The sequence below is a fragment of the Tachysurus vachellii genome, chromosome 9 (assembly GCF_030014155.1).
Source record: "Tachysurus vachellii isolate PV-2020 chromosome 9, HZAU_Pvac_v1, whole genome shotgun sequence".
NCBI classification, from domain to species: Eukaryota; Metazoa; Chordata; class Actinopteri; order Siluriformes; family Bagridae; genus Tachysurus; species Tachysurus vachellii.
In genome coordinates this window covers 12,079,901-12,097,456 of record NC_083468.1, presented here as the reverse complement: position 1 = coordinate 12,097,456, position 17,556 = coordinate 12,079,901, and the positions used below count along the sequence as shown (strand labels likewise).

Genomic DNA, 17,556 nt, shown 5'->3' with positions numbered 1-17,556 from the left:
TTCTCAAAAACATTTCTGAAAAATCTTTTTAAATCATATTGGTGAATATATTCTCCACAAAAAAAGATGTATGCCAGAATAAATAAGTTTTAATATTTTTTTTTTTTAGATATTGTCTAACAAATTATAAAACTGTGATGCTTATTTCTTGACAATAAATTAATTACGTCCCAAAAAAGAGACAACTTTAAATAAGTAAATATATCTTGAAATGGGCTTACTTATTTTAAAATATTTTTTATAACTAATCTAAAAATAGAAAAAAATAGAAGAATCATTAATTTGCCAATGAGATACTTTTTGTGCTTTTCTTACTCTAAGATGGATATACTGTAGCTATATTTGTGTGTGAAGTGGAGCATAAAAACAACCACATACTGTAGTATCATGCATTGACGGTATACCTTCACCAATAAATAGTCAAATAAATGACAAAAGCAAGAGGTATATAGCTACAGAAAAAAGCAGAAATAAAAAGAAATACCTTATGCATTTTAAGTATGTGGACACTTAACACTATCACATGTGGGGCTTCCCCAAACGATTACCAGAAATTCTGTGTATGCTGCACCATTAAGATTTAGCTTAATTGAAACAAAAGTCATGCTTTGTTAAGACAGTGCCCCTGTGCATAAAACAAGGTTCAGGAAGAGATTATTTGCCAAGCTAGATGCAAAAGAACTCCATGGCCTGAGCCCTAACCTCAACTCCACTGAATGACTTTGGAATGAATGCTTTTGTGCCTGAATTAGCAGAGATCCCTGTAGCCATTATAAAATAGCTAAAATCTAGTAGTAATATTTCCCAGAAGACTGGAAGCTGTAACGGTAAAAAGTGAGGACCACCTCCATGTTAATCTTATAGCTTTATAATGGGCACAACTGAGTATGATGATCAAGTGTCCACATACTTTTTCCATATAGTGTAGCTATAGAAAGCATTGTGGAGTGCATCTGTAAAATGTGCACATTTAATATTTACCTATAGTCTGTCAAATGTAAAAGCTTTAACAAAACAAAGATTTTACATATATTTTTATATATCATCGCTGTCGGGCGGAAACCTCATATGTCCAAATTTGGTCAATTTATATCTTTTCACATATTGATGCTATTGGTCAGTCCCCACGTGGGTCTGTTATTTTATTGTTATATTGTTATGATATTAAAAGTTATTAACCAATCTAAAGTCTTGAAAATAGCTTGAGCGCAAATCTCTTAACTCCGTTGGACACCTCAACTGTCCACCTCTTCCTCACTCCGCGGGAGAGCTTCGCGGCATATTTCTCCTCAAGAAGAGTCGCAACGAATCAACACATCTTCTAAGGTAAATGTCTTCAAAACACTGGGCTCAAAGAAAAAAAATCTTGACCCCCGCTAGTTCTGGTGCTTGTCTGAGGACAGGAATTTAGCGCAAGACAATCCACTGCAATGCGGACTAAACCCTGTGCACTGCAGATAAGGTACGGCGTTTTTTTAATTTCTTGAAAAGTAATGGTTTTGGAGATACGAGGATTCCGCCTGACAGCGACGATATAACATGTTTTATTGGCCTGCGCCAACCAAAGAAAACAACTAACAGAGATTGCTGAATCTATTAAAATTATTAAAACCTGGAAAGATTAGTGGTAAACCATCATCTTTGAGGAAAAATTGCATTTAGAAATTGCACAAAAAAAACATAAGAACTGTTTAATAACTATGAAAGTAAAAGGTTTACCATACATACAATTCAAGGAAAGCTCAAGGGAGCGAGACAAAACTGCTGTGTAGCCTTAAGAAACCACTTATCAGTTTGCTGGGCTTGGACACAAGATAAAGATTTTCCCTGGGTGCAACAGGGTAAGAAGACAGGTGGATCAAGTGATGCTCCCATCATGCATAGTACTCACTGTACAAGCCTGTTGGGGTGTTGTTATATTCTTAGGTTCAGCAACATTATGTTCCCAAAAAAATAGGTCAGCTGATTAACTGAATATACTAATTGACCAGTTTTTTTTTGTTTGTTTTTGTTTTTTCCATCAATGGATTATTTTCCCTATGATGGCACGTGCATATAACAAGACTTCAATTCCAGGATTCACCATGCTGAAAATATGAAATATGGATTGGCTACCACAAATTCCAGACTTTAACCTCATTGAGAATCTTTTGAAAGGTGCTGGAGAAGACTGTATGCAGTGGTCTGACTTTCCCACCATATAGTACAATATCTTCGTTGTCACATTTCTCAACTGTAGCAGCAGAAGAGATTTTACATCTCATCCAGTTTTGCAATCCTACCACCTGCCCATTGGATCCACTCCCTTCCACTATGCTCCAGAACATCTCGCAAGACCTTCTGCCCTTCATTACCACTATCATCAATAGATCCATAGCATCTGGTCAGGTACCAACTACTTTCAAGAGAGCAAGGGTTATTTCCATCCTAAAGAAACCTGCTCTGGAGCCATCAGACATCAGTAACTACAGACTGGTATCACTTCTCTCGTTTCACGCATTGTCTATAATCAACTGTCTGTCTATCCCTCACAGAACAACCTCCAAGAGCCTAGCCAGCCTGGTTTTAAAGCAACTCATTCCACAGAGACAGCCCTTTTGGATGTCTCTGAGAAACTACATGTTGCTAGATCAGCCAAACTGTCATCCAGCTTTATCTTTATCCTTGACATTTCAGCAGCGTTTAATAAGGTCAACCACAAGACTCTTTTGTCCACCCCATAGAAATCTTGGTATTTGCGGATCAGCTTGGGAATGGTTCTCTTCCTACCTGGAAAGACGCTCATATCAGGTAACATGGAGTGACATCTGCTCCACGCAGACTCTCCACCTGTGTCCCACAGGGCTCAGTACTTGATCCCCTTCTTTTCTCCCTGTATACTCACTCTCCAAGTTATTTCCTCACATGGGTTCTCTTACCTCTGCTATGCTGATGATACACAATTTATCTTCTCTTTCCCACTCTCATATACCACAACTTCTGATCGGATCTCAGCATGTCTGGCAGAAATATCATCATGGATGACTGCTCATCAGTTAAAGCTCAATCCTAGCAAAACTGAACTGTTGTTCATCCCAGGTGATTCATCCCCAGGTCATAACCTTGCTATATCCCTCAACAACGATCTGATCTCGCCTTCAGCCACAGCTTGCAACCTTGGGGTAACCATGGACAATCGACTCTCCTTTTCCTCTCATATTGCTAATGTGACTTGCTCATGTCAGTTTCTTCTCCACAACATTAGAAGGATTCGGCCATTTTTTCCACACAGGCTGCTCAGGTACTTGTTCAGTCTCTTGTCATTTCAAGACTGGATTACTGCAATGCACTGCTGGCAGGTCTACCTATGAACACAATTCGTCCAAATGATCCAAAATGCATCTGCACGGCTTGTTTTCAACCTGCCTAAGTTCTCACATACCACCCCACTGCTGCGATCCCTCCACTGGCTTCTGATAGCTGCACGCATCAGATTCAAAACACTGATGCTGGCCTACAAAGGTAAAAATGGACCAGCTCCCTCTTACTTCAAAGCCCTCATCACTCCTCACACTGCACTTCGCACCCTCCGATCTTCCAGCACTGCTCGACTGGTTCCACCATCTCTCAGGGTAAGAAGCAAGTATACTACAAGACTCTTCTCTGTTCTGGCACCAAGGTGGTGGAATGAACTTCCCCTAGAGGTCCGGACAGCTGAGACACTGGCTATTTTCAAACAATGGTTGAAGACCTACTTATTCAGGAAACACTTCAACTAGCACTTATTTCCCTATTTTTTGCATTTAAAAATAATAAATAAATAAATAAACTTTTATTGTAACTTTGAACAATGTTTTAAACTCATGGTATCTTAAGTATATAACCTAGTGAACCAGCATTAATGTATCCAGTGATAGAGATTTAAGCGATCTTAGAGATCTGTACGTCACTCTGAATAAGGGTGCCAAATGCTGTAAATGTAATCTTGGGGAGAAATTAATGCAACACTGGGTGGGAATTAATTTTGATGCTTATCAAAATGATATTGTGAATGCATTCTGTAAGTATAAGAAATTAAGTAAAGTTAATTTAAGTTAAGTAAAACAAAATATTAGATTGTATGACTGATTATAAAAATTATAAAAATTGCCAGGTAGTGTATATATCATTCTCAAAGTTATGTATAGCTTGTTAACACCTATATACTATTTCAAGATTTAAAAAAAAAACTAAAAACATATTAAGAATAAGATGCAGGTTTTACCAAGATAAATTGATTAAACTGAGTTTATATATTAAATTTTGTTAACACCCACAGTCTTTGTTAATTCAATGAAATGCTTTTGTATCATTGGAAAATACTGTTAAGAATAAGTTTGACACTCAAAGTGTTTTATCAATGGTTATTTTGTCAATTTTGGCAAAGCAATAATTTTGGTAATGACTTCTTAGTGTTATGAATTGATATTTTATACACTATAGGGCCAAAGGTTCATCATACACCTGGCCATCACATCCATATGTGGCAACTGCCCAAATTTTAGGCACTAAGCACACAAATGTACAGGATGTCATTGTATTCTGTAGCATTAATGTATCCCTTTACTTGACTTGGAGGCCTTGTTCAAACATGTTCTAGAATGGCAATATCCCATTGCAAAACCATGAAGAAGACATGCTTTGTAAAGTTGGAGTGGAAGAACCTACAATGGCCCTCACTTCAACCCCACTAGACACCTTTGGGATGAACTGTGACCCATGCCTGACCTCATTAACTATTTTGTGGATGAAATAGCAAATGATTTCTAAACTTCTGTTGGAGCCATAATCCGGAAGTAGGAAGAACATCATTTCATCATAAACTGGCCATGACCAGGTGCTCCTTAAAGATTTCTGACAGACCAGTGAAAATAATTATCAGAGTTGTCCAAGAGCCAAGGACCACTTGTGGAGAGCTTCAGAAAGACCTGGAATTAGCAGGTACAATGGTTTCAAAGAACAAAATAAGCAATGCACTCAACCACCATGGCCTGTATACTGTACATGCTCACCTCACAAGACTCTATTGCTGAAGAAAGGTGTACCAAGACATTCTTGATAATAAAAATCTGCTGCCATCCACCAAGATGATGAAGATGAAATGAGGGTGGGTATTTCAGCAAGAAAACGGTCCCAAACCAACAGGCAAGGAAATTGTCAATTGGTTTCTGAGAAAAAAATAAAGCTGCTAAAATGGCCCAACCAATCACCTGACTTGAATTCAATAGAAAATCTATGGAAAGAACTAAAGTTCAGAGTTCATAGAAGAGGCCCACAGAACCTTCAAGATTGAAAGACTTTTTATAGAATGGGCCAAAATCACACCAAAACCTGAAGTTTCTCTGTATAGGAGGTGTCTTAAAGATATCGACCAACAAAGGCTTTTGAACGAAGTATTAAATAAATGTCAATAATTGTGTTCGATCCCTGTGTCATTTCATTTTATTACACATAACATCTAAAATTATTTTGGTTTTCTTTATATGCCTAGATTACATTACATGGTGACATGTTCAATATTTATTTTACCTGCTGTATGTCTGAAATGGAATGTTCAGCCATATGGATGTCCACAAAGCTTTGGCCATATAATGTATCAAATAATGACTAAGTGGTCATTACCAATATTTTTTGCCTGAATTCCTCAGAGTAGCAGCTTATTTTGTCTCTGTGTCTGTGGCCAACAGAACGGGGTGGTTTCACTTATTGACTGCACATTGATTGAGGACCCTGAAAGCACGGATGATGAGCGTAAGTATTAGAGCCATTAACTTCCATCTACCTTTACAGGCAATGTGACATCTATTAGCTGACAGTGGACTGAAAGCTATTATTATACTTATCAAAGCACCAAGAAATGTAAAGCTCTCGGCTAAACTAAAATCAAAATACATCATTCTCAGTACATTTGCCCAAGGGGTTACTGGGCTCCTCCACAGTATACCTACTTTCTGTGACAAATATATAACTAGTGGAAACAGTACTGAAATTTTCAAATAAATTAGTACAGCCTACAAGCTGAATATAAATATAATATCTGGCATTCTGGTTGGCAAATGAAAGATACTTTGGAAAATATAAATGATATTGTCACACATGTCACAAATGCTTATAACCTTTATTAAGATCCTACAGTCAGCACTACAAGCTGAATGGAGCCATAGAGGAATGAAGAGGAACTTCAATTTTACTGAAGGCTAATGTCATTTTAATTATAATAAACCTGATTTATCTGATCTAAAGAATAATTGCAAACCTTTATGTTATGTGCTTAAGCTTACAGCATGAATTGTTATTGGTAAAAATCTCTATCAAACCTAATGATAGAAGTGGAGCTGTACTGGGACACACAGCCATGTGTTTAGATAGAGTGCAGGAGAGGGCTCAGGACACAACCTTTGGGATCCATTGACAGCTGAGATTTAGTTTACAAACAGCAGCCTCATATAGTTCCCTTTTTTGATGTAGGTGAGGGTGGTGAATGGCATCCTCAGTAGTCCTGTTGTGGCAGGATTGGCAAACTGAAGTGGGTCAATGGGGTCAGAAATGGAAGACCAAAGCGAGTTTTTGATCCTCTCTAAGATCTTCATGACTTGTGGTGTGAACATTAAAAGATGATGGTCATTTTGGCAAAATGGTTAAGAGAGGCAAAAATAAAATAAAATTTGTATTGTAAACTGCACACCCTCCAAAACAAACAGTTTGCTGAAACACCTTTGATTTTATAATACCACTAATTCTGTTTCTGTGAGTCTGTCAGCATGGCAAGCTATTGGATTGGCAATACCTTTCTACTCTTCCCTACAAAACCATTCCAAATCCATGAAATCCTTCTAAAACCTGAGCACAGGCAGCTTTGGTCATCTCATAGATGGCTAGGCCATTCTATAAGAACTTTTAATATGAAAATGGCCAAAAATAACAATGGCTTCACAGCTCTGTAACTGTCATGAACGCGGGATAAAACGGACCCAGATGCAGGATAGACAAAATAAACAGGGTTTAATAACCAAAAACATGAAACATAACACAGACTAGACCAGAGAAAGACAACAGTTGATTCCACGCTCCACAAGGCAACGCGGCACAGTTAAATAGACAAAGGTAACAACAATGAGAAACAGGTGTGTGGAGACGGGAGGAGCAGACAAAGGTGGAGCAGACACGTGAGGAGGAACATAAACAAATGCACGTGGCCATAGTCTGGGCTGAGTCCTGACAGAACCCCCCCAAGGTGCGGCTCCCGATGCGCCAACCCGTCTTGATGGTCCCGATGGGGTCCAGGTGGGGGGGGCAAGGCACATGGCGAGGCAGGTGGGGGGAGCAAGGCACACGGCGAGGCAGGTGGGGAGAGCAAGGCACACGGCGGCGCAGCCAGAGAGGGCCGAGCGACATCCACAGCCGAGCTGAAGGGCCGAGCAACGTCCACAGCCGAGCTGAAGGGCCGAGCACCAACCCCCTACCCGAGTCCAGAAAAAACAGAAAGGGGGGGTGGGAAAAATCCTCCAAAGAACAGAAAAATCAACAACAAAAAAAAATAGGGCAAAACGCAGGCCTGCAAAACCCCCCGCGAACAGGAAGTGGGGCGGTGTCCTCCACGGGATCCAGATGTGAAGCGACGCCCCCCAATGGACAGGTGCAGGGAGATGTCACAGGACACCAGAAAAACAAAACAAAACTGGGGCTGGTGACATGGCCCACAACCAGGAAGTGAGGCGGCACCCCCCGCGGAGAAACTGGAAGCGGAGCGGCGTCCCTCACCGGAAAAATGCGGACCGATGTCACCAAACCCGCGAAGTCCAGGGGAAGAGAAGACCTCCAATGACAAAATAAAATAAAAATGCTCCCAATCGGCCGGTCCGGGCTACAGCCATCCTGCTGGGTCTTGGTACGGCGGAATCATGTGTCACGAACGCGGGATAAAACAGACCCAGATGCAGGATAGACAAAATAAACAGGGTTTAATAACGAAAAACATGAAACATAACACAGACTAGACCAGACAAAGAAAACAGTTGATTCCGCGCTGCACAAGGCAACGCGGCACAGTTAAATAGACAAAGGTAACAACAATGGGAAACAGGTGTGTGGAGACGGGAGGAGCAGACAAAGGCGGGGCAGACACGTGACGAGGAACATAAATGCACGTGGCCATAGTCCGGGCTGAGTCCTGACAGTAACAGTCTATGAGTATGATTTTTTATTTTTTTCATTGGAAAGAAAATAAAATACACTACAAAACTGAACTCCTGGTCATCCCAGGTGATTTACAGATGTAGCTATATACAGTGTATATATATATATATATATATATATATATATATATATATATTGTTGCTTCAAACATAATTCACAAGGTGGTGCAGAACCCACTGTCCTACAAGTATTGACCAGATTGTCTAGGGATTCCAGACCTCTGTAATTCTTTCATATTAAAAAAATAAAATGTGAAGCTCTGAATCTGAAGCTCGGCATCATCCCATTGAAAGAATTGTAAGGGCATGCATAGAAATGGTTTTCATTTTAGGCATGTTTTTTGATGCATGATCTCACAACATGCCATTGTTAACTTTAGTCACAACATAACAAAGGCCAGAGAGAGAGTGCGTAAACATGACTTCAAGATGTTTTCTAACGACAGACACTTAGTGGCATCATTAAGGAGCTCATCTCCCATACCAGACCTTATTATTCCTTATATTTATTAATGTTTTAGTGATTTATAACATTTATTGGTAATATTATGTGTAAATAGTAGTTATACTGTATGCTATTGGTACTTATAAATAGTGGCAGATACTGTTTGCACCTCAGGACAGTTGTGCATTAAACATGAATGCAATGATAACAGATTGTAAATGAATAAAATTAATAAATAAACAGAACGTACAGAGACCTTAAAGAATCCAACCATTCAAATAAAACAAACAAAGCCTTTACAAATAACAGAGGCATCAGCCCGATATTTATGGCCAGCAAAAATAAGGTTTAATCTAATACATATGAAAGAAAAATAAAAACCTTACGTAATTAAGGATTTCTGAGGCTTCGGCTTTGGTTTGAACATACTTCTACTTTTCTTATGAAGTTACATGGTAGCAAAACGATCCAAAGCAACTGTTGTTTCATCAGTGAAAATGACTTTGCGAAACAACAACTTCTTGTCAATCCATTTTTGGGCTTGTTGGAGATCTTTTTCTAATCATAAGACAGTGTTGAGTTTTTCAAATACCTCCACCCAAGTTTTTGCCTTATCCTAGGTATTGATAATTCACTAATGTCCACTCCATTGTCCATGAAATACGTGAGAATGGGTTGTAGATAATCTAAAGTTACGTGATGATCCATTAACGAGTAACGTGTGGTCTTATCAGAATTCACAAAAAATTCTACTCAACTGCCACGTTCTTCCTAAATTCGAATTCAAGAAAAATGTTAGCAATAAACTGTATTCCTGAAAAAAATGTTGACAGTTCTTACATTTTTCTAAAGACTGATCTTAGAAAAAACTTTCCAAATGCCTGAAAAAAAAGTCTTAAATATCACCTTAACGTTAAGATAGCCACATGGTTACCTTATAAAGTCTAGCTTCTTAACATACAGTAATAAGTTCTAGAATAGCTTTCATTATTAAAAATGGCATTCTTTTTGACATTTATTCTCGGACAAAGCAACTAGAAACTGAGAAGCAAATATTATAGCGTCATAACACTCAAAAAGCATTCTAATAAATATAATGTTATAATGTATTTGTAATGAACATGGAACAGAGCGGACCCAAACGCAGGATAGCTAAAACAAACAGGGATTAATAACAGAAAACACGAAACATGACACGGACTAGAGACAGGACAAAACCACAGTAGATGCCACGCTGCACAAGGCAACGCGGCACAGTTAAATAGACAAGGTAATTACAATGGGAAACAGGTGTGTGGAAGCAGGCAGGAAGAGACAAGGGGTGGGGCAGACACGTGACGAAGAACATAAACAAATGCACATGGCCAGAGTCCGGGCAGAGTCCTAACAGAGCCCCCCCAAGGCACGGCTCCCGACGCGCCAATCCGTCCAGACAGTCCCGAAGGGTCGGGGAGGGGGGAGCAAGGCACACGGCAAGGCAGGTGGGGGGAGCAATGCACATGGCGAGGCAGGTGGGGGCCACAGCCGAGCTGAAGGGCTGAGCGACGTCCACAGCCGAGCAGGGGGAACGAACGACGTCCACAGCCGAGCAGGGGGGAAAAAAAACAAAACAAAACTCGGGCTGGCGACATGGCCCGCAACCAGGAAGTGAGGCGGCGCCCCCTGCGGAGAAACCGGAAGCGGGGCGACGTCCCTCACCGAAAAAATGCGGACCGAAGTCACCAAACGCGCCAAGTCCATGGGGGGGGAATCAAATAAGAAGAAAAAAATAAATAAATTACTCCCAATCAGCCGGTCCAGGTTACCGCTATCCTGCTGGGTCCTAATGTGGCGGCATCTTCTGTAATGAACATGGAACAGAGCGGACCCAAACGCAGGATAGCTAAAACAAACAGGGTTTAATAACAGAAAACATGAAACATGACATGGACTAGAGACAGGATAAAACCACAGTAGATGCCACGCTGCACAAGGCAACGCGGCACAGTTAAATAGACACGGTAATTACAATGGGAAACAGGTGTGTAGAAGCGGGCAGGAGGAGACACGTGACGAAGAACATAAACAAATGCACGTGGCCAGAGTCCGGGCAGAGTCCTAACAGTATTACAGTATATCACAGCATATGCAGTATATACAGAAATGTATTTGTCAAAGTTTAGTTGGTGGTGTTGAGAATGCGAAGGGTTTCTTGGTGTTTCAGGCAGTTTCAAACAAAAAGATGACATTGCTGAAGGAGAAAATTGTGATGTGTTTGGTGGAGGAGAAAATGCAGAATATTGTTGAACAAGTGGATTGTTGCAATTAAGCATAGAATTTGTTGCCAACTGGTGAATTATTTCTCCTGTGTAAGACAAGCACACTGACAAAACATGTTCTGGATTGGTTGGCAGCTGATGAGTGCGGTCAGTTTAGGGTGTGGAGGCCGCTGATGGAAAACCCAAATCAGTATCTTGTAAGGGTCCGCTAAAGGTTGTTGAATGCTCTCCCGGAACTGACAGGTGAGATGACCAATTTTCAAACGACTGTTGGTAGTCTCCCTGTGTGTCCAAAGGCGTTGGGATCAATAAAGAAACATTATTTCCTAATAAACAGTATTTCCTTTTATTTTTCTTTTGTCTGGACACTTGTTCTTTTTTTTTTGTTTATCATAATTCCGTAGGGACATGACCAGTATAGTGTTTAACAAACGGAATGTAAAATGACAACTATAGGTAAGTGTTTTAAAGCTAACACACTCGATTAAAAGATTTGCGAATGCTACAACAAATAAAAGTCTTTCTTAGTCTTAGTTTGTTACTCACATAACCATTTCTCTTACAAGATGCGGATAGAGTTTATATCTTAGGACCCTCCCTACAAAGAAGTGTGAATGTTTTAGTATTTACAAGCTTAAGGGAAAAAAACTCAAATTATCAATTAAAAAGGTGGTTAGGACAACTACGTGACAATACCGTGACTCTGAGCAAAAGTGAGCAATTGATGCTCTGATTTATAAGTAGGAGAGCATATAAAATTTTGTCAACATGCTAGACAGTACCGTTGGTTTACAAGGCCATTAAATATTAAAATCTAAAAATAGGCATGATATATTTCTTTATAATAAAAGAGGAATGTAACGTCAACAAATATAACAGCGAGACCAGACAACAATCAGCTAAAGTCATAGTACAGTTTCTTCACATGCAAATTAATTTGGTTGCTGAAAACTGCTGTGACTTTGCAAACATTTCAAGTTGTCTTGCCCTCCAGTGCTTACCCAGGACATGCTTCACCTCCAGTCTGAAGTGGAAGATACACTCTGTGCGGCTTTAGGCATAGTTTGTCTCACCATTTATCTAATTCTCAAACTTGACAGTGATATATCTAAATATCTCTGATTGTTATGAAATTATTTAAAAACGATGCTATGTGATTTTGTTTAGAGGATAATTAATGTTTTGTGTTGTAACCGCTCACATTCTAAGCTCCTATTCTGTTATAATTAATTTTGCTCCTATCCTAGTCTGTTATAAGACTTTACAAAATGAAACAATCTTACTTTTATTAACTCAATAAGCATTTATTTAATAAATGTTAAAAAAAGATGTTTGCTAACTAATAGCTTTAATAATGCGAGAAATCTCTGCACTAGTTTATTTGCTTTATCTCCAGGCCAAATAAAGAAATATATTCTTAGTCATGCATGAAACAGTGACTGCATTAAACTGCATGCAAACAGTGGCCCCAGTGGCATTCGGTGGTGAGCATGTACTACTGTATATGCACCTTTGACAACAGAGACATGGGTTCATTCCTATCTAAGTTGTCATCCTTTTTTCTAAATATAATTATTTACACTCTGTTATCATTTAATAATGTTTAATGCACAACAATACTGAGGTGCAAATAGTATCTGCTACTATTTATAAGTACCAATAGCATATAACTACTATTCACACTTAATATTCCCAATAAATTCTATAAATCATTAAACTTTAATAAATATAAGGAATGATAACATTAACAAAAGGTAAAGTCTGTAGTAAAGTCTGTTTTTCTGTAACAGGGGCCATTAAGGGGCCACATTGTACATTCAGGGGCCAAGTACAGGGTACATTCAAGCACACAAAATAATTTATTCAGTATGGTGCAAATACATTTCGGCAGTCATTCCTTTTTCCTTTTTATACTGTGCATAAAGGACACAATGCAACACACACACACACACACACACACACGCTAAAGTACAGCACAGCGATTAATTAATCAAATACTATACAATTTACAGTGTGGATATATTTATACCTCCCATATATCCTATACCTAATAAGGTAAAGTGCAGCAGAGCACAGCAAATTCAGAACAAACAAAGAGGTATTTTAACATGTATGCATGTTACCATAACACTGTTTCCAAATACAATACAATTTCTCATCTTTTTCACATATTGTCAGAAAAACAAATTGCAATTTAAGCCCTTTTTTGATGAGAAAAACAATTTTGAACATGCAAAGCAGCCTTAACATACTGTAGGAGCAACAACTTGCACCTCCCAGCTTAAACATCTCTCTCTCTCTCTTTATCTTTCTCTCACTCAATTTCTTTCACTTGCTCATTCACACACACACCCATACACACATACACCTCAAAAAAGAAGAATTCTCCGATTGCTATGCTTGGAGCTGAAACGCCTGACAAATTCATCCAAATCTAATGACCTGGCCTGTCGGGATTCAACGCTTAGGACACCCAAGTGACTCAAACTGGCATCACCCATGGCTGTCCTCAAGTGGTTTTTAATAAGTGCTAGAGCTGAAAAAAAGCCACTAAAGCCATTCACAGACAAAGTTTCAAGCAAAGATAATATAAAGCCAAGACCTCTGCTTCTTCTCCCAAGTTGCATCGAAACATTACTGCCGCAAGTGCTGCCAATTGTTTGGGGGTGGAATTGCATCTGTGATTGTTGTGAAAAATTCTCCGGTTGCTCTTCTCATCAATGATTGATGGAACGGGGGCCAATCAGATTTCAGCAGGGGCCAGGGGCCAGGGCCCCTGTGGCCCAGCCTCTAGAACCACCCCTGGGTAAAGTTATATCTGTAAACAGGGCTTGATGCTGTGGCTAGTGGTTTTACAAAATGATAAGACTAACTAATCCTACTCCACCCGCTTTGAGTGTGTGTCGAACCAACGTGACCAACGTAGGTCCGGTACTTGAGACGAATGCCTTAATGATGACACTAAGCATCTGTCGATAGAAAACATTTTGAAGTCTGTGCTTTTCGGCGGGAGTTTCTGCCGCCCCGCCTCTCTCTCACTTGCTCACTTTGAGCACTCAGCGCCGCTGGCCAAGGTGCTGAACCGCCACCTATTACACTCTCTCTCCTCTTGGCTGCTGATGCAGAGGGCGAAGAATGCTTTATCCAACATGAATATGCGGCGTTGCACGTGCCGCCGTCACAATATATATATATATATAAAACGGTCATGGTTTTAGATGTACAGAATAACATGTCTGTAGAGGAGGTCACAGAGATTTTTAAATTCGACAAAAGTATATACTCTAAACATTGAGAGAATTAAAGAAACGAAGTATATTACTGGCTTCAGTATACATGGCAGAGAATTACATATGACTGCCCTCTATTGCTCATGTATTTTCGGCACCAGGGAATCACACATAGTTACATGTGTTGTGGCAAGAAATCATGGGATCCTTTTCTCTGTGAAGCCCATTCTTACTTGCCACATCTGTATTCCAGGTCAGGATCTTGTGATTATTCCTACACAACAATCTGCTCTTCTCTTTGGCCACTGCTCACAAGAAGTACTCAATGACAATCAACTGTCCTTTTCCTTGTATGTGCCACACTCATGTAGAAAACATCAAAAGGATTCGGACACACAGACTGCTCGGGTTTTTGTATAGTCTCTTGTCATTTTGAGACTGGACTACTGCAAATTAATTTGTCCTCTGCAAATGATCTAAAATGCAGCTGCACAAATTGTTTTTGACCTGTCTAGGTTCTTCCACAGCACCCCACTGCTGTGTTCCCTCCACTGGCTTCCAGTAGCTGCATGCATCAGATTCAAAACACTGATGCTTGCCTACAAAGCCAAAAATGGACCAGGACCCTCTTACACCAGAGCTCTTGTCACTCTTGTACCTCACTCCCTCCAGTCTACTATCACTGCATGACTGGTCCCAGCATCTCTTAGGGTAAGAGTTAGGTATTCATCAAAACTTTTTCTGGCTTAGTCACTGGCTATGTTTAAATAAGGTGTAAAGACCTACCTATTCCTAAAAACACGTAAATTAGCTCTTATTTTCCCTCCTTTTTTATGTATTTTAAAAAAAAAAATAAATAAAAGCTCCCAAAAGAGTTTTAGAGTTTATGGTATCCGTTGTCTTTAACCTAGTGTACCTGTTTGTGTTTTCAATTCAATTTATTTTAGTTTAGTTTTCAATTCAATTTAATTATTTAGCAGTGTGATGGCTTGAGGAAAGAAACTGTTACACCTTGTGGTTTTGATGGACCAAATGCTTCAGTACTTTTTCCCAGACAGTAGGAGGGTGATGAGTGAGTGTGTTTTGCAAACTTGATGATGTGCTTAGCTGATCATTGCTACAAAGTCTTGGGTCAGCAAACAGAAGTAGGTTGAGTATGCAACCTTGAGGGGCCCCAATACTCAGTGCAGTGGTGCTGTAGATGCTGTTCACAATCTGTAGAGAAAAAGTCCAGGATACAGTTGCAGAGGGAGGTGTTCAGGCCCAGCAGTCTCAGCTTATCTATCAGTTGCTGAGGGATGATTGTGTTGTGCCTCATGATGAGCCTATCAAAGTATTTCATAATGATAGTGAGTGTGAGTGCAATGGGACAATAGTCATTGAGGCAGGACCCTGTAGCCTTCGGCATGAGGATGATAATTTTCGACTTTTTGCATGTTTGAAATCTCTGGCAAAAATTAACAATCCGTTAGAGTGAGCATTCTGCAGCTCATCGATAGTCCCATAGATTTCATATAGTGCGTCCATAGCATTAGTGCTGGGGGGAATGTACAATACAACAATGAAGAGTGGTGAATTCTTATGGTAAATAAACAACAAAATTCTAAATTCTATAGATGAGCAGTAACTAGAACCAAGAACAGAGTTCTTGCACCATTCTTTTTTAATGTATACGCACAAGCAACCACTGCAAGTCTTACCACACAGAGTTGCATTATTGAAGGCGCAAAACAAGATGAGCCAATCTAGCTGAGTGGTGGCATCCGGAACTCTGTTGCTGAGCCGCATCTCAGTGAAAACTCTTCCGTGTGGTTCATTGAAGTTGGATGTAGTCCATTTTAATGTACCGAGAGCAAACACTGGAAAGTAGGATAGACAGGAGAGCCAGCCGGTTAGGGTTTATTTTTAGCCTAGCATGGACACCCACCCACTTACAGCACCTCTGCTTTCTTGCACACCACTTACAACATTCCCTCTCCCGGCCATTAGCATCAGGCAATGTCTGAGGAATGGAGGCCTGCGCTTCTGAAGAAGCTGAGATTGCAAAGCTTCTCAAAAATATCATAGTGCTGGTTGGCTGCTGCATGATTTCCATCCATCCATCCATTTTCTACCGCTTATCCGGGGCCGGGTCGCGGGGGCAGCAGTCTAAGCAGGGACGCCCAGACTTCCCTCTCCCCAGACACTTCCTCCAGCTCTTCCGGGGGAATACCGAGGCGTTCCCAGGCCAGCCGAGAGACATAGTCCCTCCAGCGTGTCCTAGGTCTTCCCCGGGGCCTCCTCCCGGTTGGACATGCCCGGAACACCTCCCCAGGGAGGCGTCCAGGAGGCATCCGGAACAGATGCCCGAGCCACCTTAGCTGACTCCTCTCGATGTGGAGGAGCAGCGGCTCTACTCTGAGCTCCTCCCGGGTGACCGAGCTCCTCACCCTGTCTCTAAGGGAGCGCCCAGCCACCCTGCGGAGGAAACTCATTTCGGCCGCCTGTATCCGGGATCTTGTCCTTTCGGTCATGACCCAAAGCTCATGACCATAGGTGAGGGTAGGAACGTAGATCGACTGGTAAATAGAGAGCTTCGCCTTGCGGCTCAGCTCTTTCTTCACCACAACAGACCGGTACATCGACCGCATCACTGCAGAAGATGCACCGATCCGCCTGTCGATCTCCCGCTCCATCCTTCCCTCACTCGTGAACAAGACCCCAAGATACTTAAACTCCTCCACTTGAGGCAGGAGCTCTCCACCAACCTGAAGGGGGCAAGCCACCCTTTTCCGGTTCAGAACCATGGCCTCAGACTTGGAGGTGCTGATTCTCATCCCCGCTGCTTCACACTCGGCTGCAAACCGTCCCAGTGCACGCTGAAGGTCCTGATTTGAGGAAGCCAACAGGACAACATCATCTGCAAAAAGCATAGACGAAATCCTGTGGTCCCCAAACCAGACTCCCTCCGGCCCCCGACTGCGCCTAGAAATCCTGTCCATATAATAATGTCCTAGAAAATGAACAGGACCGGTGACAAAGGGCAGCCCTGCCGGAGTCCAACATGCACCGGGAACAAGTCTGACTTACTGCCGGCAATGCGAACCAAACTCCTGCTCCGGTCATATAGGGACCGGACAGCCCTTAGCAGAGGGCCCCGGACCCCATACTCCCAGAGCACCCCCCACAGGTCACCACGAGGGACACAGTCGAATGCCTTCTCCAGATCCACAAAGCACATGTGGACTGGTTGGGCAAACTCCCATGAACCCTCCAGCAACCTGGCAAGGGTATAGAGATGGTCCAGTGTTCCACGACCGGGACGAAACCCGCATTGTTCCTCCTGAATCCGAGGTTCGACTATCGGCCGAATTCTCCTCTCCAGTACCCTGGCATAGACTTTTCCGGGGAGGCTGAGGAGTGTGATCCCC

At 41.2% G+C, this 17,556-nt stretch overlaps 1 protein-coding gene across 3 annotated transcripts in view; it reads left to right on the top strand.

Annotated features, from left to right (window-relative positions):
* rasgrf1 (Ras protein specific guanine nucleotide releasing factor 1) overlaps positions 1-17,556 on the top strand; it is a 148,126-nt gene that overhangs the window by 87,586 nt on the left and 42,984 nt on the right. For all 3 annotated transcript variants that reach the window (XM_060877709.1, XM_060877708.1, XM_060877710.1), the window contains one exon: positions 5,706-5,769. In XM_060877709.1, the coding sequence (XP_060733692.1) occupies positions 5,706-5,769 (64 nt within the window). The remainder of the gene's footprint in view (positions 1-5,705; positions 5,770-17,556) is intronic.